General features: G+C 46.8%; 1 protein-coding gene across 1 annotated transcript in view; it reads left to right on the top strand.

Moving 5' to 3' along the window:
• The window catches only part of PPP1R1B (protein phosphatase 1 regulatory inhibitor subunit 1B), a 55285-nt gene extending 43434 nt beyond the window's left edge, over nt 1-11851 (top strand). Inside the window, exons 7-9 of the mRNA XM_035135147.2 lie at nt 1471-1542; nt 6090-6233; nt 8740-11851. Of these exons, the coding sequence (XP_034991038.2) occupies nt 1471-1542; nt 6090-6233; nt 8740-8843 (320 nt within the window). The 3' untranslated portion in view covers nt 8844-11851. The remainder of the gene's footprint in view (nt 1-1470; nt 1543-6089; nt 6234-8739) is intronic.
• The last annotated feature ends 12520 nt before the right edge of the window (nt 11852-24371 follow it).

The raw sequence follows: 24371 nt of genomic DNA, 5'->3' as shown, positions 1-24371 counted from the left end.
TTTCATACTGCCCTGCCACTTTCCCTACCACTCAGCTCCCAGCTTACACAGATAGCTGAGGCAGGGAAGAGAGGAGATCTCTTGGGTGCTATTAGTCCCAGGTTCATAGTGGCAGGAGCCCAGCAGGAGTGGCAAGGGAGAAGAATGTTGAAGAGCTGAGCTGCTCAATCAGCAGATACAGTGGTGCCTCGCAAGACGAATTTAATTCGTTCCGCGAGTCAATTCGTTTTGCGAAAAATTCATCTTGCGAATCGCAGTTTCCCATAGGAATGCATTCAAATTTCTTTTTTTGACCATAGGAATGCATTAATTAAATTTCAATGCATTCCTATGGGAAACCGTGATTCGCAAGACGGATTTTTCGCAAAACGAATTCGTCTTGCGAGTCGCCATCAGATCGCAAGACGCATTCGTCTTGGGAAAAATTCATCTTGCAGGGCATTCGTCTTGCGAGGTACCACTGTATATCTATCCCTAGATTATACACCCCCAGGTGCAGCTCAGGAATGGTGTGCTTGAATGCTCCAATGCTCCACCATACCCCCCCCCCAAAAAATCCCAAATCCACATAGGAAAATGTAACATCCGCTTTTCCATGACTATATATGGCAGTACTCTTACATGCATTTCCCATCCGCACTCTGAAAGTGGTACAGTCTGGCTGGAGCTGTATTATATGTCCATGTATTTTGGCTCAGAGTTAAATATATCTCCTTCTGATCCGCATCTTAGATGTCAGCACTTTGATAGAATGCTAGATTGCTGCTTTCCACACATGTATTGCTGTGTGGGCGTGACTTGTTAATTTACTTCTGTTATCCTTGGCTCTTAATAATTTGCCTTTTCCCCTCCATCACTAAACGATCTGTGCATATTACTCTTGGTGTTTTTTATATCGATCGCCTGCTTTTCCTTTGGAAGCGCAGAGCAATATGCATGGGGCTCCATCGCAGTACAGACCTTAGCTTCTGCAACACTCCAATATCAAGTGCTCCCAGATTGTTCATTGGTTCATATATATGTGTGTGTATGTGCCACCTTCTCCCTGTTAGGTGTGCATTTGGCAACACTGACTGTTGCTTATGGTCCTTCCAAATACTGTACTGTGAAAGATTGTTGTTGAGAGATTGCTGCAAAACAACAAACAACCGACAACTTGCATGTGTGAGGAGCACCGATCCCACAATAAATGTATTTCTGGAAGCACCCTTGGAAAAGATTGTGTTGCTATAAAACCAGTTGAATCACAAAGATGCTGCAGCCTCTGTTATCCTACCTGATAACGTTGCTGCTGGATGCCTCCAGATTTAATCCAAGACACAACAAGAGGGCCGCAACAGACTAGCGAAAGAAGCACACAGGCAGAGGAGACAACATACAAGCTCAAACGCACACAATGGGGCATTTGTGGGTAGTGAATTTTTCTCTCTCCTTTTTCCTTTTCAATCACCATTGTGGCTGCCTGAGAAGTCTTGGAAAACAAGCCCAAAGAATCTGAGCATCCCATCTATCCTGCACTCTCCAAATCACAGAAACGGAAAGGTAAATGCGTGTGTGACAACTGCAGGGCTTAAGTGGGATTTATCACTCGGGTTATATGGGCAAAGGCAAAAAGCTTTCGAGAGTTAAAGATGGCATGGAAGCAGCATCATTGCCCATGGGGTACATACTTTGTTGTTGTTGTTGTTGTTACCACCCCACCTTTTTCCCTGACGGAACTCAAAATAGCTTACAGATAAAAATAAGAACCACTAAAAGCATAGGAGGGAAATCATTAAAAAACAATTAAACATTGATATATTAAAACTACACAATATATAAAACCTGTTCAAACCATACGAATAATTACAATAAAAACAGCACGGCCCCAGCCCTTTCATTCAAAGCAGTCCGTTCCCAAAAGCCTGTTGGAACAAGAAAGTCTTCACCTGCCGGCAGAAGGACAACAAGGAGGGAGCCAGTCTTGTTTCTCTAGGGTCTCTAGGGAGGGAGTTCCAAAGCCTAGGAGCCACCACCAAGAAGGCCGTCTCCCGCGTCTCTGCCAAGCGCGCCTGTGAGGTGGCAGGAGCAAGAGAAGGGTCTCCCCCTGAAGACCTCAAAACCCAGCCAGGTTCGTCTGAGGGAATAAAGTCCTTCAGATAGCTTGGACTGAAGCTGTGTAGGGCTTTATAGGTCACAACCAGCGTTTTGAATTGTGCCTGGAAACCAACGGGTAGCCGGTGGAGTTGTTGTCGCAAGGGAGTCGTATGCTCCGTATGACAAGCCCAGGTAAACAATCCGGCTGCAGCTCTTTGAGCCAGCTGAAGTTTTTGAGCACTTTCCAAAGGCTGCCCCACAAAGAGCGCGTTACAGTAATCCAGACGGCATGTAAATAAGTCGTGCATCGCTGTGGCCAAATCAGATAGCTCAAGAAGCGGGCACAGCTGCCTATGCACGAGAAGATTATGCAGGATTCTGATGCTCTTAAAAAAAAAACTTTTGAAAGCTGCAAACAGTGGCAATGGTGGGCATCTCTCTCTCTCTCTCTCTCTCTCTCTCTCTCTCTCTCTCTCTCTCTCTCTCTCTCTCTCTCACCACTGACCACTGTCAGCTGCCTGTAGGAACTCATGTCCTTCTCCAGCCACTGTTTCCATAGAAACAGACTCATAGGCGGATCTGTACATATTCTGTGAGTACAGAAGAGGACTCTCAATAAAATGTTGTGGCATGTCCCTTCTCCACTACAGCCCCTTTGAACAGGAACCTTGTACCATTGTTGAGGGCTTGGAGTAGAGCCCTTTTTTCCCCTTTCCCAGAATCCTCTGGTGCACCATATAGTGGCCAAGAGTTCACAGTCAGGGATAGCTGCCAGCCCTGAACATCAAGGTTTCATTGCGTATATACTTGGGGAAGAAGAGTTTTGTAGGCTTGTGGTGTGTACCCGCTGGATCCTAGTGCTCTCCTCTGGGACACTACTGAGGATGGTGGACAATGGGCAGGATGAGGCCCACCAAGCCATTTGAAGTGGCCTGCTCTGGTCTTCAGAGATCAGTCTGTGAAGAGCAGAGACAGGGATTGCCCCCCTTACTGCAATGCTGAAAGGCTTCCCAATTGCACAGAGAGCCTTCAGACACAGCGACTATTAAAGCTGTTTGATCAGCAAGCAGGTTAAATATTATATACATGACTTAACAGCGAAGAAAGGCGTTGACTTTTTTCCCATTCTGTCACTGCAAAGCTTCATGAAATGAGAGGTTTTGTCCTATCCACGTGAAATTTGGCATAAAGACTATGCCTTGGGTGGGTTGAGGGCAGCATAATATGGTGAAATTTCAGAAAACCCTGCAGAGGAATGGCTGAATTAGAGCAGTTCACACATTTTGCATTCAGGTTCAGGCACCCAATGTTCCCTGTTGTTGTTGTTGTTGTTGTTGTTGTTGTTGTTGTTGTTGTTGTTGTTGTTTAGTCGTGTCCGACTCTTCGTGACCCCATGGACCAGAGCACGCCAGGCACTCCTGTCTTCCACTGCCTCCCGCAGTTTGGTCAAACTCATGTTCGTAGCTTCGAGAACACTGTCCAACCATCTCGTCCTCTGTCGTCCCCTTCTCCTAGTGCCCTCAATCTTTCCCAACATCAGGGTCTTTTCCAAGGATTCTTCTCTTCTCATGAGGTGGGCAAAGTATTGGGGCCTCAGCTTCACGATCTGTCCTTCCAGTGAGCACTCAGGGCTGATTTCCATCAGAATGGATAGGTTTGATCTTCTTGCAGTTCATGGGACTCTCAAGAGTCTCCTCCAGCACCATAATTCAAAAGCATCAATTCTTCGGTGATTAGACTTCTTGATGGTCCAGCTCTCACTTCCATACATCACTACTGGGAAAACCATAGCTTTAACTACGGTATACGGACCTTTGTCGGCAAGGTGATGTCTCTGCTTTTTAAGATGCTGTCTAGGTTTGTCATTGCTTTTCTCCCAAGAAGCAGGTGTCTTTTAATTTCGTGACTGCTGTCTACCATCTGCAGTGATCAAGGAGCCCCCTTCATGGATCAATGCCTTGTCATGGCAAAGGGGCTTGAATAACTCAGAGAAGCTATGAGCTATGCCATGCAGGGCCACCCAAGATGGACAGGTCATAGTGGAGAGTTTTGACTAAACGTGATCCACCTGGAGAAGGAACTGGCAAGCCACTCCAGTATCCCTGCCAAGAAAACTCCATGGACAGAGACAACAGGCATATAAAAGTTGCTGTTGTTAAACACAGCCAAAGCATACCTTACATTTACCCATTTGGGGCCGTTTTCGTTACGTCGAAAACTTGTGCCCATTTCAGGGATCTCCCTTCTGCTGATCAAAATCTGCTGTGTATAAATCTGGAACCGTGAGGTTTCAGAATTCCCATTCTAATCAGTCATTTAACGAAGAGTGAGTTGTTCAAAACATTGCTCGTTGCCAAACACTGGCTCTTCCCAGAGGGCGCTTGCTTCCCAGAAGAAAAATGGCCATCGCTGAGGAGGAGGCTGCTGTGGAAGACAGAAGAAACGGTGGGAGAAACGGAGCTGCTGTGCTTGTTTTGATGTGTGCAAAATGTTGCAGCACGAGTCTGGGTGTGTTGTGAGTGAATTGCTGCTGCATATGCGTGTGAGAGGAGAGTGTGTGTTAGACAAAGGGAAGCTGCCATGACTGAATGGGATTTGCAGTCTCTGGCTTACCCCCCACCCCACCCCACCCCCCTACCCCCGGTGATTCCCGCTGCAACTTCTTTTGAGATCTCTGCCCTGTTTGCAGTGGATTTTGGCCCCATACATTTGAAACACATGGCTTTCCCCCAAAGAACCCTGGGAACTGTAGTTTTCCCCTCACAGAGCTACAGTTCCCAGCACCCTCAACAAAACACAGTCCCCATGATTTCTTGGGGGGAGGGAAAGATATGTGTTCTAAAGGCACTTTATATGGTTGTTGCAAGCTATTCTGTCTGAGCTTTAGGCACTTAGAGTGATCACAGCAATAGACTGCATGCGAGGCCTGCTATTGTTCGGGACCCATTGAGCCGGCTCATTATCGTCATCATAGCTCGTTCCATGGTTGAAGAACCGCATCAGGACTAAAATACAGTCCATTACGGCAAAAGCGGGGATAATGTTGAGATAATTATAAAAATGGCCTCCTTTAGAGGGCTGATGTAAATATTACTAAGATAATAAGTGCAAAGTTATTTTGACATCTTAAAGGGTAGTATAATTCTTATGTATTATAGGGTACCCTCCCCTCCCTGCCCCCACTCCCACCACCAGAGGGGGCTTAATGGAATTCAGTGAATGTGTTCTTTTCAATAAACGAAATAAATTCTAGAGGGTTTTTTTAACCCTTCAGTTTAAGCAGAGGCAGATTTATTGGGGCGCCACTGGTTTGGTAGCATTGGGTGGGGGCCACAGGGGGCATTGCAACAATGATTTAGAATGGAAGGCGAGAGGCAGGAGGTGCCAAATTTTGATGTTGTACAGGGCGCCACTGAGGTGTCAGACCCCAAGGTCCACTACTGGTTTAAATCTTTAACACAATTACTGAGTGTCTTCTACACCAGAAAGGATGGAAATTGTAAGTTAAGGTACCTGTGCTGATGTATCTATATGGGGCTCTAAACAATATGGGATGTATCGAAACTGAGGCTCCTTAGAATTTCCAAGCTTTTCCCTGGCACAAGTAATTTTTAAGTTCCCTGTCTCTTAAATGGAAGGGGTATTTGATCCCAGAATTAACTTGCAGTGAGATGTGAATGGCCTCGTTTGATCTCTGCTGTCTATAGCTATGTGTTCTATAGCCTCCAAACAATCCCCCCCCCCTGATCTGGCCAAAGTTGTTAGGCCCAAGGCTCCAGTAGGCAAGAACATGGTATCGGGCTGAGCATCAGGGAAACATCCCAGTGCTGCTGTGGAGAGGAGTTATCTCTCTGTCTGCTCTTCCAACCATTTTTTGGCCATGTCCGCCAATGTGGCAGTGGCGCCTTCAGGCCACAAGCTGAGGGTTAGCCATCCCTGCTCTAAAGGATGCTTGCAGGGCAAAAGATGTTTTGTCACTTCCTGCTCGTCAGCGTAACGCTTGTTCCTGTCAGGTGGGCAAAAAGTATCCTTTGCTGGATCCGTAGAAGAAGTTCCCAATGAATCTGAGCAACCGGAAGGTGCTGAAGGCGAAGCCCAGGACCAGCAAAACCAGGAGACAGAGGTGGGACCGGAGAAGGGAGACCCGCCACTCACAGGTAATGTACCTGAACAAAGGGGCTCAGCCTCTGGTGGCTGCTAACCAGCACAGCGCCTGCTTTTAACATGCTGTTGCATTTCTAGTGTTGCAAAAGTTTAAAAAATAATAATGTATGTTTTGCCTGTTTGCCTCACAAGAACTCTGTGGAGTACCCTGAGTAAGGCTGAGTAAGGGTCTGATCCATGGGCAGAAAAAAAATATTTATTTGGTTTTTCATATTAAAGTTTTACAATCACATATCCAGCATCCAAACAAGATTCCGAAGAATCTCCTGGACTTCTCTCCTCCCCTCTGTGGGTCCTATTGTAAATCATTTCCTCCTGCATCTTTAATAATAATACAAATCTTTTACATCTCCATTATGTCCAAAATTCACCATTGAACTACAAGTGTTATTCCAATCCTACTAACGATTTTAGCTGTTTACGGTACAATGGCTTTTAAGATAAATGACAAATTTTCCCCATTCCTTATTAAAAATTTGGTCTTCCTGATTTGTGATTCTTCCGGTCATTTTTGCCATTTTTGCATAATCCACCAACTTAATCTGCTATTCTTTTCTGGTCTGTACTTTATCTTATTTCAATCTCTGGGCCTTCTATGAACTATTTTAAGTTCACTTTACAACGCAAAGGACAAGTATAATGCTGGTGTAATACTGTGTAACCACCATCTCTCAAACTGGGACCTCTTCCAGAATTTGCTGTGGTACACGAGATTATGCTCTGTGATGTGAGGCAGATGAAAGATAATGACTGACACACACACACACACACACACACACACACACACACACACACTGAGTTTCAGATCAGAGTAGTGATGTGAACCCTGATTGCCCTGGCCCAAGCCCAGTGCTCTATACAGTATTCCGTATTCCACACTGGCTCTGGTTTAAGATCATGGCTGGGAAGTGAATGGTCTGTTTATGAGTATTTATCTCCTGCATTTGGGTCCTACGGAGCCCCACCCCCCAGCAGCAGAAATGGCTTCCTCACCCCCACCTTCACTACATAGCTTAAAAGTTGCCTTAGCTGGCTGGTCTAGAACTACCTGATTTTCAAGGGTCTTGGTCTGCAGTCGAAATTAGCCGGGCGCCACTCGCGTTTTACGACTGGCAACCAGCCCTTTGAGACTGGATGGAGATGTCCGGGCACCACCTTTGGTGCCTAACATCTCCACTTGCCTGGCTGCAGTCAGGTGATCTGCCATGCACCCCACAAAATACCTGATTCGTCCAGCAGCGCAGTCAGATGGACAGGGTGCAAAAAACAAATTGTGTTGATGGTGATGTGGTTTGGGTGATGTCCCATGTCCAGAACAGAAATTAATCCAGTGAATATGATCATTATTCACCATTGTTGTTTTCAGCCTACAAACAATATAGAATGATTGTCATGTTTCCCCTCTCCAGTTTGCACTGCCTTTTCTTTGCATTGAAATGAATGGTGCAGAATAACATAATGCAGTTATGAAAAGTTCAACCACAGTGGGCAGTGAGACTAACAATGTAGGCTTCGTCAGAAGCCAAACGCAAAACAGGAGTCCTGCATGCGACTGATAAAGGGTGGAACGGAAGTTGATGCCTTCTTAATTCCCTAACTGTGACAACCATCTCATCCCCTCCTTGCTTTGGCTTCTACAAGGGAAGATTACTTTTTTTAAAGTTAGTTGAGAACCAGTTTTGACTGTCACAGCCAATCCCACAGGAAACCCTGGGAATAGGAGCCATAGGAAAGAGCAACGGGCTTCTTTACCAGCTGCACTGGCTCCCGGTGGAATACAGGGTCAGGTTTAAGGTGCTGGTTTTGACCTTTAAAGCCTTATGCGGCTTAGGACCCTCGTACCTATGGGACCGCCTCTCCCGGTATGCCCTGCAGAGGACATTAAGGTCCACAAATAATAACATACTGGAGATCCCGAGTCACAAGGTGGTTAGACTGGCCTCGACCAGGGCCAGGGCCTTCTCAGTACTAGCCCCGACCTGGTGGAACGCTCTTTCTCAGGAGACTAGGGCCCAGCGGGAGTTGTCATCTTTTCGTAGGGCCTGCAAGACAGAGCTGTTCTGCTTGGCTTTGGACTGACTCAGTCTGACCCCAGTGTTCCCCTCCCATAAGACTTTATCCTACAGATATTTAAATGAGGTTGCACTTGTAGATTCCTAATTTTAAAATTGAATTTTAACATTGTATTTAATCTGCACTTTAATTGAATTGTTTCTTTTATGCTTGCTTTGATATTCTTGTTGTTAGCCGCCCTGAGCCCGGTCTTGAATGGGAAGGGCGGGGTATAAATAAAATTATTATTATAATTATTTTTATTTATGTATTTAATTATTATTATTCTTACATGGAAATGTCAGCACCTTCACAAATGATGGCTGCCAGAGGAAAAACCATCTTTAAAGTGATTTGAAACTGGTGTAAAATTTTGGCATGTTGATGTCCTACACGTCGAGAACTCCCCCCTCCCCAAATGCTTATGTTTTTCCTCTCCTTCTGTAGATCATGTTATGGAACTGAGTCACTCCAGCTGTGAAGAGAGACCTCCCTGCGCTCTTAGCTCCGAAAACCGTCCCTCCCCACCCCCTATCCACCCCACCACCTAGCGCAAGCAGTGAAGGGGTAGAGTCGGGAGCTGTCCCATTGATGGAAAACCTCTCCTTTTTCACCAAGATGGATTGGATTATTTCCTTTTAACAACTATCTTCTCTTTTCTGTTCCAGATTTGTCTTTCATTTCGCAGTGTTTGGTTTGTGTTCAGTGAATTATTTAGCACAAGGGGAAAGGAAGTGGGGGGGGGAGGAGCCACAGTCGCTGGTATCCAAACCTTCACATTCAGAAGGAATATACTGTATCATCTTTCTGACGGCCAGAGGCTGGGCACAAGTGACAAAAGGGTGGCTATCTTTACTGTGCCTTTGCTTGTGAGGTTCCGGGGTTCGGGGTGCGTGCATAAGAGCTGTCGTTGTCCACAGGGCTGCTCGTTTGGTGTAATCCAGCATGGCGGTTCTTAACATTTTTTCACCCATCCAAATCTGAAATTCTAAAACTAGTATGTGAGACTAGTGAAAATAACCAGGTAGCTGGCCTGAAGACTACCGTTAGATTCCCGGAAATCAAGTTTGAAAAAGCACAATTTGCAGCTGAATTCGAACTGATATGCTGGAGGGGATATCTGCAATTGATTCACTTCTGAATCCCTGCCGCCGCCACCTCTCTCTCTCCCTCCCTCCCTCTTCTCTCTCACCTGCCTCCCCAATGCCCCATTCATCTCTCTGGAAGCTGCAAATTAAAATCTAATCATTTTGTATAGTTGAAACTGCTCTCTCTCCCTCCCTATGCTCTTAGACCCTTACTCCGCCACCTGTGTATTGGGCAATGCCTTTCCATGTGCCTCTCTGCTCTATTAAAGCTTTGTAAATAAATGAGATGTTTGAAGAGTGGTTTATGGAGGGGGGGAGGGAATGGTCACCAGCCCTGAGTAAGCCAGCCCTGCCTCACTGCATCAGCCAAGAATGACAGAAGGAAAGGATTTCATAACTGCAGGAAGCGTTTATCTTTTGCAAATCAACCCTAAGTGCATGAGCCATGATTCATGGACAGGAGGAAAGGGTTCGGGAGGTAAAAGTCTTAATTCCCAATGATTCCCAATGGGTGGACTAGGATACTCCCAGTTTCTGCATCTCCCTTAAAACAGTAACCCTTGCTGCCAAAAGGCAGACCAGCTAAAACGCTTGTGGTCTGGGATTTTGTGATTATTATTTTTCCTGCAGGAAAGAAATTCAATGGCTGCTTAACACTTGTGCTTCCAAGACAGCCACTACTTTTTGTGGGAGGAATTCAAGCCGATGTCGGAAATTCAGGTGTACACAATTAAAACGAATTAAAGGGCTCGGTCATCCTGTGCGCAATAAATCCGCTTTTAAAAAAGAATCACAACTTTTTACTGTTTGGAAATTGATGAGGAAATGCCTTAAACAGTGATGGAAAGGTATGTAAACGACCCACAAACCAGGATGTAGGACAATGTTCATTGTTGTGTTACTTCCTTGTGGCCCAATAAACATCAACGCTCAATAAAGATTGGATATAATCTAACTTCTGGGTAAGCTTTATTCAAGCAACTCAGTACGCTTACAAATAGGTAAACTGGAGAGGCCCTCAATCAGCAACAGTTGATGGATCATTTACAACCTATGTGAGGTCCTTTCACATAAATAGTCCGAGTTTTTGATGGGGTGAGGTAAGATCATGGTGGCTGCCTGTACACTCCTCCGACGATACCTATTATGTACGTATTAAACTTGAAAGCTAAGCCTGCTGCTTGCTTGTGTCTGGTACTATCATGCACACCTTATTTGAGAACTAGCTTTAAATCCCCTCTCCTAGCATGAAATTGCCTGTAATTGTGAGCACTTGAATATGCGGCATGAAATGTATACAAACATTTGTCTCCTGAAATGTGAAAGTGAAGGGGGGAATTTATGTTTTGAAGCTAATATTTCTAAAAACGTCTGCAGCAGAGCAAGGCACCCAAACCCATGCATGCAATGTGGCTGTGGGGCTTTCGCTCGAGCAGGCTATGAATCACTTGTTCATCTCTCCTCAGACAGGCGTCCTTGTTTTCTTTCTGTCAAATGATTGACTTTGTACAACTGTGTATGTCCACCGGGTGTTTGGTTGATTTCCCCCTCCACCTAAACCCTCCACTCTCCCCCACCCCACTCAGACTCTGCTCTCAGTACACAGGAAAAATATACTCCCTACTAATACTTTGTGTTAGTATGGAAACTGTTTTCTTTTCACGCCAGCTCCCAGCTGGGACCGTGCACGTAGCAAAGAGACATTGTTGTTGCCAGAGAGCCACTTGCAAGTCGTCACTCGGCCTGCAAGGAAGTGAGTAAAGCCAGCTGGGTCTTGGCACTTACCCACTCGAGGAGACAAGGGCTGTTTTCATGCCGCCTTAACTGCTCCAATCTTGCCTTCTCTTAATCAAGCTTAGTCTGTTCCTTGATCCTTTCCGGGGGAGCTGCTCAGAGCATGTAGCAGCTTGTTCTCATTTGGCTAGCACATAGTGTGATGGGATGAGGTGGCAAGGTCTGGAGAGTGGAATGGTGCCCAAACCTTGGCGTATTTTTCGTTCTCCAAGGCCTCAGTCGTAGGTAAGAGGGCAGGCCGATGTGTTTCAACTTGCCTAGAAAAAGGAATCCACACTCCAAGGAATATCATATGTGAATGGGGAGACTCGAGATGCCTTATGAGGAACGGCTTAGGGAGCTGGGTATGTTTAGCCTGGAGAAGAGAAGGTTAAGGGGTGATATGATAGCCATGTTCAAATATATAAAAGGATGTCATATAGAGGAGGGAGAAAGGTTGTTTTCTGCTGCTCCAGAGAAGCAGACACGGAGCAATGGATTCAAACTACAAGAAAGAAGATTCCACCTAAACATTAGGAAGAACTTCCTGACAGTAAGAGCTGTTTGACAGTGGAATTTGCTGTCAAGGAGTGTGGTGGAGTCTCCTTCTTTGGAGGTCCTTAAGCGGAGGCTTGACAGCCATCTGTCAGGAATGCTTTGATGGTGTTTCCTGCTTGGCAGGGGGTTGGACTGGATGGCCCTTGTGGTCTCTTCCAACTCTGCGATTCTATGAGATAGTTATCCAGAATATAACATCAATATACGTCTGTAGCATAGATGTGCCCAGACTGAGTGCTCCATTTTCTGCTCCTTCAGCCAACGGAAAGTTCAGCGCAGGCTGAGTAGTGTCAATATTTGGAAGAGTGGGAACCCTGAAGGTTCTGGGAAAGTTTCTGGGACTTTCCTGTCGGTGTGGTTTCTCATGTTAGCAAATCCTTGAGCAGAGTCAACATTTCTTTCCCCCCGGCAACTGCTTCTGTTGCATCAGGAATCAAGTGCTGCACTTCTCAAAACTGCAAAATCAAGTTGCTAGGACACTGCAGCCCTGGCTAATTCAGCAAGCCCACTGCAGAGGGCTACATGGAATAGGCTTGCCAACCTGTCATGGAGACAAGCAACTCCCCACCTCTGCCCCATTTGGATTAAGGATATGGGTTGAAGACATATAAAATCATAGAGCTGGAAGGGACCCTAAAGATCGTCTCGTCCAACCCCCTGCAAAGCAGGAATATGCAGCTGTCCCTTATGGGAATCAAACCTGTGACCTTGGTGCTATTAGCATCATGCTCTAACCAACTGAGCTGTCCTCTGAATAACATGAAGCGGCCATCTTGTTAAAACTAATCCGACCCGAGTAGTCAGTGCTGCCTGAGAGCCACACATATGCCACATTGAGTACCAAGATGGAAAAAAGGATGCAAGAAAATAAATAGAAAAATTGTGCATGCCTCATAAACAGACTGTTTCTCCTTAATTACATTTTAAAGTAACATTTCTGTTATTTTGTTTACACAACACAAAAATCATCCCCGAACAACACACCGTCCCCAGAACATTCCTCCCCTGCGATGCCTTAGTCTAGGCCAGGCATAGGCAACCTTGGCTCTCCAGGTGTTTTGGAACTACAACTCCCATGATCCTTGACCACTGGCTCTGTTAGCTAGGCATCATGGGAGTTGTAGTTCCAAAACGTCTGGAGAGCCAAGGTTGCCTATGCCTGGTCTAGGCTGTGGAACCTCAGGCCTAGTGGGTGCAATCTGCCATGTCCGTCTTTCTGGCCCATGGGTTTCGAACTACTCTGTGCCCCCCTCTCCCTAGGCCAGACCCCTCATCTGCCCTGCTCTGGAGGCTCCTCAAGTGCTTTTGCCCAGCTGCATGTGTCCTTGAAGTGTGGCGATGCTTCTTGTGGGCCTGGTTGAAGAGATGGAGAAGGAGTGTAGAAACCCCTGGTTTTTCTGTGGCTGAAATGTAGCGTACCGTACAAAATCAGGAGCCCTGCCCTTTTGCCTCTGGACTCACCAGCCACTGGCATGTAGCATGCAGAAGCCTGCCCTTCAGGAGACATTGCAGCCCTCAGGGCTGAGAAAGGTTCCTCACTCTTGCCTTAGGCTTAATGCTCAACAAAATAAAATGCAGAGCTTCCAAGTGTCCTTATTTTCCAGGGACAGTCACAGATCATCAGAAGCCACCCCAGTTTCTGATTTGACCCTGCAGCGTCCCACTTTTCCTTCTTGTTGTTTAGTCGTGTCCGACTCTTCGTGACCCCATGGACAAGAGCACGCCAGGCACTCCTGTCTTCCACTGCCTCCCGCAGTTTGGTCAAACTTCATGGATCACTGCCTTGTCATGGCGAAGGGGCTTGAGCTATAACTCAGAGAAGCTATGAGCTGTGCCGTGCAGGGCCACCCAAGACGGACAGGTCATAGTGGAGAGTTTTGACTAAACGTGATCCACCTAGAGCAGGAACCGGCAAGCCACTCCAGTATCCCTGCCAAGAAAACTCCATTGACAAAAACAACAGGCACTTTTCCTTAGGACGTCGTTATTTTTACCGGAGAAATGTAGGATGGTATGGAGTAATGCAACCCCCGAGGCCAGGTTATAAGGAAGTATACCACCAGCACATGGAAACGCCGTTTACCTTCCCGCTATAGCGGTTCCTATTTATCTACTTGCATTTTGATGTGCTTTCGAACTGCTAGGTTGGCAGGAGCTGGGACCAAGCAACGGGAGCTCACCCCGTCACAGGGATTCGAACCGCCGACCTTCTGATCAGCAAGCCCTAGGCTCAGTGGTTTAGCCCACAGCACCACCTGGGTCCCCAAGAGCTCCAGGAACTCCGGTCAAATACTACTAAATTCAGTGCAAACCAAATCTTGTGAGGCTCTTTAACTAAAAGGGCCTCAGTCCAGCTTCACTGCTTTCCAGTGCTGCAAGCTGTATGGAGACGGCAAAAGCCCTTACAAACCACAGCCTTTGATATGATGTAATCATCCACGTAAATATCCAAGGATTGAACCGAGGGCAGAAAATCTCAGAGGTGAGTCAAGAGCAAAGGTAACTTACTGCTCCGCCTCCCGTCAAAATGAATCACTGAGGAACCATAAACAAATACAGGTTTTTAAATATATAACAGTATCACTCAAGCAAAATTCTCCACGGGGTTGCTGGCTGTTGCCCACAGCCCGGCAATCTCTGCAAAGACAGGAACATCCTGCTTTTTCTTTAAATAGAGCCTAATAATCCCACTTGGTACTGAATTGTCCCTTGCGAAGCATTTTAAGGGTGTTCCATGCTTAATAAAACAGAACTATATTTTATTTGCCAGTTTGAAAGGAGGAAGCAGAAGTCAGAAACAATCCATTTGAGCCTCACAGCAGAAATGATTCTGCTCTTGAAACTGAAAGAGCTCAAAGCAGGATAGTCAGCCTCTTTTTCTCATACTGGTTAAGTATAACAATAAATCCCACACCGACTGATGGGTTAAGTGGAACAATAAAAGTCACAGCCCAAATGTCAAAGAGCCTGTCCAAGGGTCTGAGTCATAAGCTGTAACCCTAGTTTGCAAGCAAGGAAAAAGAAAGAAAGAAACCAGAATTATCAGCTGTAAAGCTCCTCCTCTCTTGTCAACATACTGTAGAGATTAATCAATCCATATTTACAGTATCAACACATATTTACAGTAAAGGGTTACTATGCAATGCAGCATAATTAAATAACAACAGTTACAAAAACATATATAAAGTTGAGGAATTTCCAGATAGGTACATTTTCTGTTCAGTTTAATGATGTTCCCCCCTTAACAGCCATCTATTAGTAATAATTCCATCTGCCTGCTGCAGAGACAGCGATGGGGCAGCCTGGTTTACTGCATTCATTTGACTGAAGGACCAGCAGCCATTTGGCTCCTCCTTCTGGGCCAACCCTACCAGTAGACAAGGGTGATCCTCTTGTCTCAGACAGTGATTGAGATGAATGGTGGATCAGTGTCCCCCTGCTAATCTGCAGCTGCCTTCACCTGCCAAGCCACTCAGTGTTGCCATTTCGTTTGCTTGCTGGATCCGACCCATCCCTTCCCCACACCGCAATCTCCACTGCAGCACTCTCAAAGGCCTCTACAGATCCCACAAGTCCTTGTGAGTGCAGTTGACTCTAGCACACACCTTAAACAGTATTTGCAGTTGTTGCAGCAAACACAGTTTAAAGTTTAACTGTAGTAATAAACAGCAAAGCATTATTCTTTGGGACACTTTCACTGTGGTCTAAATCACTGAGCCTCTTGGGCTTGCTGATCAGAAGGTTGGCAGTTCGAATCCGCTCAACGGGGTGAGCTCCCTTTGCTCTGTCCCAGCTCCTGCCAACCAAGCAGTTCGAAAGCACGTTAAAGTGCAAGTAGATAAACAGGTACTGCTGCGACAGGAAGGTAAACAGCGTTTCTGTGTGCTCTGGTTTCTGTCACGGTGTTCCGTTACGCCAGAAGCAGTTTAGTCATGCTGGCCACATAACCCGGAAAGCTGTCTGTGGACAAACGCCGGCTCCCTCAGCCTGAAAGCGAGATGAGCGCTGCAACCCCATAGTCACCTTTGACTGGGCATCCAGGGGTCCTTTACCTTTTTTTAATTTTTACATATTCTTTGGGACCACCACTGGTCACTTCACAGATGCCACAAATTAGGGGAGGTGGGCATGGGCGTAGGCAGGGGGGCAGGAGGGGGCAATTGCCCCCCCCCCTAGAAGCAGAGCCGCTGGCCAGCCTGCCCCGCTGCCGTCTCCCTTCTCCCTGGCTGGCTGTGGAGCGGGCGGAGGGGAAGCCAGGCAACCGCTTTGCGCGGCTCTGGGGCTTTCCCTCCACCTGCCCCGGCGATTGCAGAGGGGGAGGAGGGGATCGGAGCAGCCCGATTTCGGGCTGATCCTGGCTCCCCCTCGCCCCTGCTGATCGCGGAGGGGGAGGAGGGAGTCGGAGCAGCCCGATTTCGGGCTGATCCTGGCTCCCCCTCGCCCCTGCCGATCGCGGAGGGGGAGGAGGGAAAGCTGGCAAGGGAGAAGGGAGCTTTCCTTGCCCCGCTGTGGCCCCTCCCCCGCCCCTTGGCCCCGCCCCTTGCCCCCCCTGATTTTCATCCTGGCTACGCCCCTGGAGGTGGGGGAGACAGGCCAGATGCAGCAAGCAAACAGCGTGATATCTATTTATTGCATTTCTACCCCACCTCCCACCCACCCACCCCCCGGTTCTTCCTCTCCTCATTTAATCCCCCCTCAACCCTGTGAGGCAGTTTAGGCTGAGAGGCAGTGGCAGGCCCAAGGTCACCCAATGATCTTCATGGCCGAGTGGGGATTTGAATCTTGGTCTCCCAGGTCCCAACCACGTGGATCATGGCAGAAGATAGCCCAGGAGGACTTAGACATTGTTGTGTTACTGCCAATAACGCAGCAGCAAAAACTATTTCAAGCCAGAGGCGGCAGCAGGAAGAGCAGGGCCACCTTCCTCGTGTGGCACAATGTCTTGAGGCAGCCCTATCCTCCTCTCTTCCTAAACCATCTCCATTATAAAGACAGTTACATTACTGTTACATTACTTTAAGGTGTCTGACTTTGCTTTTTATTCTTTTCCTCCCTGTCCTTTTCCCTTTCTTAAAACTGAAAGCCTGCAAGAAAGACTGCCTTTTGCTTTTTGTCTTAGCGCAGCACTTTATTTTTACATGCTTCCTAAATAATAAATAGTCAGCTTGATTTTTCTGGCAAGCAACATACCCGGCAGGAGAAATAACCTCTCAATGAATCTTCCTTTCACTGCAACAAGACAATGCATCCACTCCTTGTATCCAATAAATGCAGTGTTTGTGCAAAGAGCTTTATGGGCCAGGTGTAAGTAAGTAAGTAAATTTTTATTCATACCCCGCCCTCCCCGGCCAAGACCGGGCTGAGGGCAGCTAAAGGCTGTTGCATTGAGGCAAAGAAATTGTGAATCAGTAGCTTCCTGTGTCTGGAATACCTTCCTCAGTAAAATTAAATCCACAGGGATTTGCAAGCATTCCAAACTCACACAATGAATGCTGTTTATCTTCCAGAATGGGTGTGCAGCTTTGTGTAAATATTGCATTTCTCTCTCAGCATATGATTGCCATTTGGCCAATCTGACGCCAGACCAATCAGGCTATTTATTTTTAAAGCTCAGCTACGTAATTGCCCAATGAAATGGTATACAAGAGGGAGCTTCTCCTTTTCCATGTGTTTTTCTTGGTTACAATCAGAGTCTTCTAAACATGTTGCCTAGTAAGCATTAAGATTTCCATGATAGGCAGTGAGGGCCATCAATGTGGAATGCATGTATGAAAAGCCGACTTAAAATAATGGCAGCCTTCTGCATGGGACCTATTCCCAAATAAACAGGGATGGCATTAGGCTGCATATAATGGGAAAAAGTGTTTATTTATATCATCTTTTATAAAACAAACACCCACAGAGTTACAGAAAACACATACCTCTAAACACAAAACTTAATTATGTATTTGTTTGTGTCTCTGTAAATGCATGACCGACAAAACAGAAAACAGAATTAGGTAATGATTCAGCTAAATATTCTTTTTTAAAAAAATAATTTTTATTAAGGGTTTTCTTGGTTTACAAGGATATGTGCAATGTCTCTCTTAGCATTTTTACATATCAGTTTCATTTGTTGAGACATTGGTGAGGAGAAGGGAAGGAAAGGAAAGTAGATGGGGAGGGTGGGGTGGGGTAACAATGTTTCTATTTTGCTTAATAGGTGTGGGGGGGGTTCTGTCAGCGTCGCTCGTGTAGGTTCTCTACTGTTCACTTGATTTATTTTGATGGTGAGAGATCTTGGGGTTGGTCTAGGATATGGTTGTTCCTTTGTGGTTGGCTGTGGTAGTCTTTGTTTTGTGTGTGAGTGGGGTGGGTGAGTGTTCTGGGTCAGGTTAACCATATTGATTCGTATGCTGTCAGCTAAATATTCTGACTGCTATCTTTGTCAGTAACACAGCTGGATTTCAGACTCCAGGCTGCATGCTAAGGTGGCAATTCTACAAAATCTGAAGGCAGAATTCTCAGGGAGGAAACGTCTGCTGTAGAAATAGAAGAGGGGCTTACAGTGTGAAATCCTATACAGTGGAACCTCGGTTTATGAACACCTCGGTTTACAAATTTTCGGTTTACGAACGCCGCGGACCCGTCTGGAAGGGATTGATCCACTTTCCATTACTTTCAATGGGAAAGTTCGCTTCAGTTTATGAACGCTTCAGTTTAAGTACTCCGCGGACCGTCTGGAACAGATTAATCCACTTTCCATTACTTTCAATGGGAAAGTTTGCTTCAGTTTATGAACGCTTCAGTTTATGAACAGACTTCCGGAACCAATTGTGTTCATAAACCGAAGTACCACTGTACATGTTTAGCTGGAAGCAAGTCCCACTGTGTCCAGTGGAACCTACTTGTTCCTAAGCGTGCTTAAAGGTAAAGTTAAAGGGACCCCTGACTGTTAGGTCCAGTCGCAGACGACTCTGGGGTTGCGGCACTCATCTCGCTTTATTGGCTGAGGGAGCCGGCGTACAGCTTCCAGGTCATGTGGCCAGCATGACTAAGCCGCTTCTGGAGAACCAGAGCAGCACACAGAAATGCCATTTACCTTCCCACCGGAGTGGTACCTATTTATCTGCTTGCACTTTGACGTGCTTTCGAGCGTGCTTAGGATTGCAATAAAACCTGATCTCCCTTTTTTTTCCATACACAAGGGGAAAAGAAAGTAAAGTTTTTCCACCAGCCTCACAAACCTGTTTGTGGAGGACCTATAAGGACTGCCAATGTTTTAAGACCACGTAAAATGATACCATAAACTAAATGCTGTGTTCTTTTCCTTGTTGTGAATGCATTGAATAATAATAATATTATTATAATTATTTTATAATTATAACTAGCTGACCCGGCTACGCGTTGCTGTGGTTCTTTCCTGTGACACCCCCCCACCCTGTCACGATCCATGACGTATCCTGCCCCTCCTCCCTCCACCCCAGCTCATCCCTGTGTTTCAGTAGGATACCCTTCCCTCTGTTGTCCCTGGGGAGTGTTGGCCCCTCCCCCCTGTATTTCCATACCTTGGCCCCCACCCTTCGAAAAGGAACTGTTAGGTTCTGGGTTCTATTTCCCAGCATGCACTTTTGTCTGAACCCTCTGTTGTTCCTGGGGAGTGTTGGCCCCTACCCCCAGTATCTTCCTACATTGGCCCCCATCATTGGAGAAGGAGTTGTCAGTTTCTGGGTTCTATTTCCCAGTATTTACTTTTGTCTGAGCCCTCTGTTGTCCCCTCCCCCCTGTATCTCCATACATTGGCCCCTGCGAACGAATCGTGAACATTTCTATATATTTAGATTAAGGATAGGGGATGATGATGTGCCCTGGGACCCAGATAACTACTTAAAGAATCCCAACCCGGGGGGGGGGTCAAATAGCGAAGCCCCATAGCCCCGTAGCAACAGACAGGCCCAGACAGAAGGAGGGGGGTCATATGGGCCACTTGGGGTGGGCCTCCAAATCTAAAGGGGGCCTTGGTCAGCATATTCACAATCAGTAAAATGATAAAAGTAACAAAAGGGTTAAAAACAGGGCCACATTATCTACCTGGCCCGGGCCCTATAAGGGCCTGGCAATAAAAGGTGCGTTCTGAAGTACCCGAGTTTTTCAGTTCCATAAAAAACCCAGGAAGTGGCAAGGGGAAGGTAGGGGATTGTAAATGGGGTGGTTATCTACCCCCTCCCCACCCTACGTCAGCCCATGACCTATTTGGGCTCCTCCCCCCCCACCTCCCACCCAGGGCTCCATTTGGGATAGTATTTAATGGGCTGTAGACCTGAGGCCTAGTATGTAAAATGGAGCCAAGGCCGAGGCAGGGTTTGTGGGTGTGGTGTGTTGTTGTGGCTTATCCCTGTGACTGGCCCCATGTGTCCCAATCCATGATCTATTCAGTTTGTCGTCGTCGTCGTCCCCCTGACCGGTGTGGTAGTGTTGCTAAATGGTAAAGTAAAAAACCCTTGCCGTGCAGGGGCCTACATAAATCAAAGGCTGTGCTGTGTCCTGTGCCACACCCCCCCCCCAAGGCAGGCCCCGACCTCCACTTGGCAATGTTGGTTTTTTGGTGGTGTTTTTTTTGGGGGGGTAGTGGTGCTAAATGGTAAAGTAAAAACCCCTTGCCGTGCCCCCAAGTGCATTGTTGTGGGTTCCCCCCCCCGGGCCTGTCATGGGCCTACATTAAACAAAGGCGTAGGGGTGTGATAATGGCCGCCTTGGAGGATTTTCAGTTGCTTGGTTGATGATGATGTCATTTGGTTTGTGGGTGTGGCTTAGATTTCACAGGAAGGGAGGGGGTGGAGGAGGGTATTACGCCACTTGAGGGCGCTGTTTGAGTTGGTGGAAAAGCAGGTCTGTACCTGCGCAGGTGTGTGATTTGAGGGAATTTTGCCCCCAACAACGCTCTAGGAGTGGCCTGGATCGTTGTGTCAAAATTTCAGGACGATCGGTCAAGCAGTTACGGAGAAAAGTGTCAAACGCAGTTTCACAATTTTTACATTTTTATATATATATAAGATTATTGTATAATTATAATAATTAGGTAGACTCCACCTTGGGAGCAGGGCCGGGGCGGGAGAGTGCCAGAGCCCTGTCTAGTCATGTTCTATGGGATCAATTCCAATCTGTTACCTCTGAGGATGTGGACAGGCTGCTTGGACGAGTGAAACCGACCACCTGTCTCCTTGACCCTTGCCCATCCTGGCTAATAAAAGCGAGCCGGGAAGGGTTGGGCGATGGGCTCCGCGGGGTGGTGAATGCTTCCCTCTGTGAGGGAGTCTTCCCAGACCCGCTGAAAGAGGCGGTCATTAAACCACTTCTTAAAAAGACATCTTTAGACCCGGCAAATATGGCTAATTATCGCCCAGTCTCAAATTTTCCATTCTTGGGCAAGGTGATTGAGCGAGTGGTGGCTGAACAACTCCAGGCACGCCTGGAAGAAGCGGCCAGAAAACAAAGCGGAACAACAATAAATCACTTTATCTCCTTTTGAATGCTTTTAGACTCAGACTTCCCTTAATAAATCTAATATTACATTTTATTACCAGATACTTGTGTCTTGGTAGTTAATTACATACTCCAACCCTACCCATTCAGTACTAGGCCTGTGCTACTAAGAACCTGGGAATCTCCCTCGTAACAGAGGCTCCTTGGAGTGTTTTGGCCCCTGCCCCAAACAGGGACCATTTGTTCGGTTTATTTTATATGTGTTTCCCTCACATCCCCTGACTTTTAAAAGTGGGGTAGAGGCAGTTGGCAAAAATCAGTGTTTTTGTTTGCACGCCTGGAAGAAGCGGACCATTTGGATCCCTTCCAGTCGGGATTCAGGCCTCATCATGGGACTGAAACTGCCTTGGTCGCACTGGTTGATGATCTCTGGCGGGCTAGGGACAAAGGTGAGAGCTGTTTCCTAGTTCTGCTGGATCTTTCAGCGGCTTTTGACACCATCAACCATAACATCCTTCTGGACCGTCTAGAGGGGTTGGGAGCTGGGGGCACTGTCATACAGTGGTTCCGCTCCTTCCTCCTGGGCCGTGTTCAGAAAGTTGTGGTGGGGGATGAGTGTTCAGACCCCTGGGCTCTCACTTGTGGGGTGCCTCAAGGCTCTGTCCTCTCCCCCATGCTTTTTAACATCTACATGCAGCCGCTGGGAGAGATCATCAGGGGATTTGGGCTGGGTGTTCATCAGTATGCGGATGATACCCAGCTCTACCTCTCTTTCAAATCAGAACCAGTGAAGGCGGTGAAGGTCCTGTGTTAGTGCCTGGAGGCGGTTGGAGGATGGATAAGACAGAAGTACTGTTTGTAGGGGGCAGGAGGCAGGCAGGTGAGGAGGACTCCCTGGTCCTAAAGGGGGTAACTGTGCCCCTGAAAGACCCGGTGCGCAGCCTGGGAGTCATTTTGGATTCACAGCTGTCTATGGAGGCGCAGGTCAATTCTGTGTCCAGGGCAGCTGTCTATCAGCTCCATCTGGTACGCAGGCTGAGACTTTAGCTGCCTGCGGACTGCCTCACCAGAGTGGTGCATGCTCTGGTTATCTCTCGCTTGGATTACTGCAATGCGCTCTATGTGGGGCTACCTTTGAAGGTTACCCAGAAACTACAACTAATCCAGAATGTGGCAGCTAGACTGGTGACTGGGAGCGGCTGCCGAGACCACATAACACCGGTCCTGAAAGGCCTACATTGGCTCCCAGTACGTTTCTGAGCACAATTCAAAGTGTTGGTGCTGACCTTTAAAGCCCTAAACAGCCTCGGTCCAGTATACCTGAAGGAGTGTCTCCACCCCCATCGTTCTGCCCGGACGCTAAGGTCCAGCGCCAAGGGCCTTCTGGCGGTTCCCTCACTGCGAGAAGCAAAGCTACGTTTAGTTCCTATTCAGACAACTTGCTTTGTTGTTGTTTAGTCGTCTAGTCGTGTCCGACTCTTCGTGACCCCATGGACCAGAGCATGCCAGGCACTCCTGTCTTCGAAAACGTACTACTTACACTTTTAATATATATGCAACCTTTAAAAACTGCCTATAAAATGTAGAGGTGCAAAGCTTTCAGACTAGGAAATAGCAATGTCATTCATAATAGGCACTTACATAATTTTCCAGTGTGAGGGAAGGAATATAGACATACAAAACATGTAACTAGAACTGTATTAATAATGTCCAAAAGTCCAAAACTTCAGCAACAAAGGAACAGGCTTATAGGTGCATAGGTTTGTGCAGAAAAGGTGGGGGAAAGGCCATGTACAGTATATCTTTATTCAAAATAAATAAACACTTGGGAGTAGCAGCTGAGATAGCTATCTCTCTAGCTGTTATGAAACAGAAGCTATAAACATATGTGATCTTGTACAAACTTGTTGATCACTTTCTAAGAAACAGTCACCTGCCATTGCTGATTTCAACAGAGATACATAGCAACCTCATCTCACGGCCTTCCTGATATATCGTGTTTCTCCGAAAATAAGACACCATCTTATATTTATTTTTCGTAAAAAAAACCACAAACCACTATGGCTTATTTTCAGGGGATGTCATTTTTTTCCCTCCTGCCGCGGCTGGCGTTGCTGCTGCACCTATCACTACGTCTTATTTTCAGGGTATGGCTTATATTCCTTGAATGCTTAAAAATCCTACTATGGCTTATTTTATGATTACGTCTGAAAATAGGGGAAACAGGGTATGTTCGTGTGCCGTAATCCAAACAGTTTACAATTTTTACTCACTCCGTCCTGCCTTGTCTTGCATGAACAAATCTCCTTTTCCACCTCAGACTCAGCCCCACCTACAATACTAATGGGAGTGGAATTGATTTCAGAGTTACCTCGTTGTCACTTTACAGTATGAAATACATTATACACAACTGGTAGTGCTGCTGCTGCTATTACAACTGAACTGGAAATGCAGTATGTCTCACAAAAGCCTAGTCTCTTCTTCATGCACACATGCAGATTACATCGCATACAACAGGACTGGGGAACTTGTAGCATTCCAAATGCCATTGGTCGGGGATAATGGGAGCTGTAGTCCAAAAGCATCTAGCGGCCAAGCGGCCACAACACACGTGTCTTTCCCCTGAATACAAAATGCTGGGGACAAATCCCCAAGCTAGCAATTAATTTCTCCCCACCAACATCCGACCCAGAGATCACGAGTTCTCTCCGAAAATCACAACCCACCCCGATGCAACCTTTCAGTTAGTTGATCTCTCACACACGTGTCTGCTTTATACACACGCAAGTAATTCGTATGCTAGCCCTCCCTGCTACTGTGTGTCCCAGACTCCTAATAGATCCGTTTCACAAACCATTTCCCGCACCTTTTCCTTCCACACAGGTCACATTCCTCGATCCCAACGCAGCCACTCCCTTCTTTTTGTATTTTTGTTTTCCCAGCTGCCAAACCCCTTTGCTCCTTTCCCGCTCCCTCCAGCCAATAAAAGTTTCTCATTGCTCCAACAACTACCAATCAACACTCCTACCGCACTCCCACCCGCTATCAGACAATACTGTAAGTTTCTCCCGCCTCCTCTTCTTTTTCTAACCAATCACTGCCACAGCCTTAACCTCCCAAGAAACCAATGGGCGGAATCCTACACGGAATCCCGCCCAACGACCTGAACGGTTCGCGTCGCGTTCTAATCTCCCCTCT

Source organism: Zootoca vivipara, chromosome 13 (assembly GCF_963506605.1).
Source record: "Zootoca vivipara chromosome 13, rZooViv1.1, whole genome shotgun sequence".
In the NCBI taxonomy this organism is placed as follows: domain Eukaryota; kingdom Metazoa; phylum Chordata; class Lepidosauria; order Squamata; family Lacertidae; genus Zootoca; species Zootoca vivipara.
The sequence above is the reverse complement of the archived record's forward strand: the minus strand, read 5'-3'. Positions and strand labels throughout refer to the sequence as shown.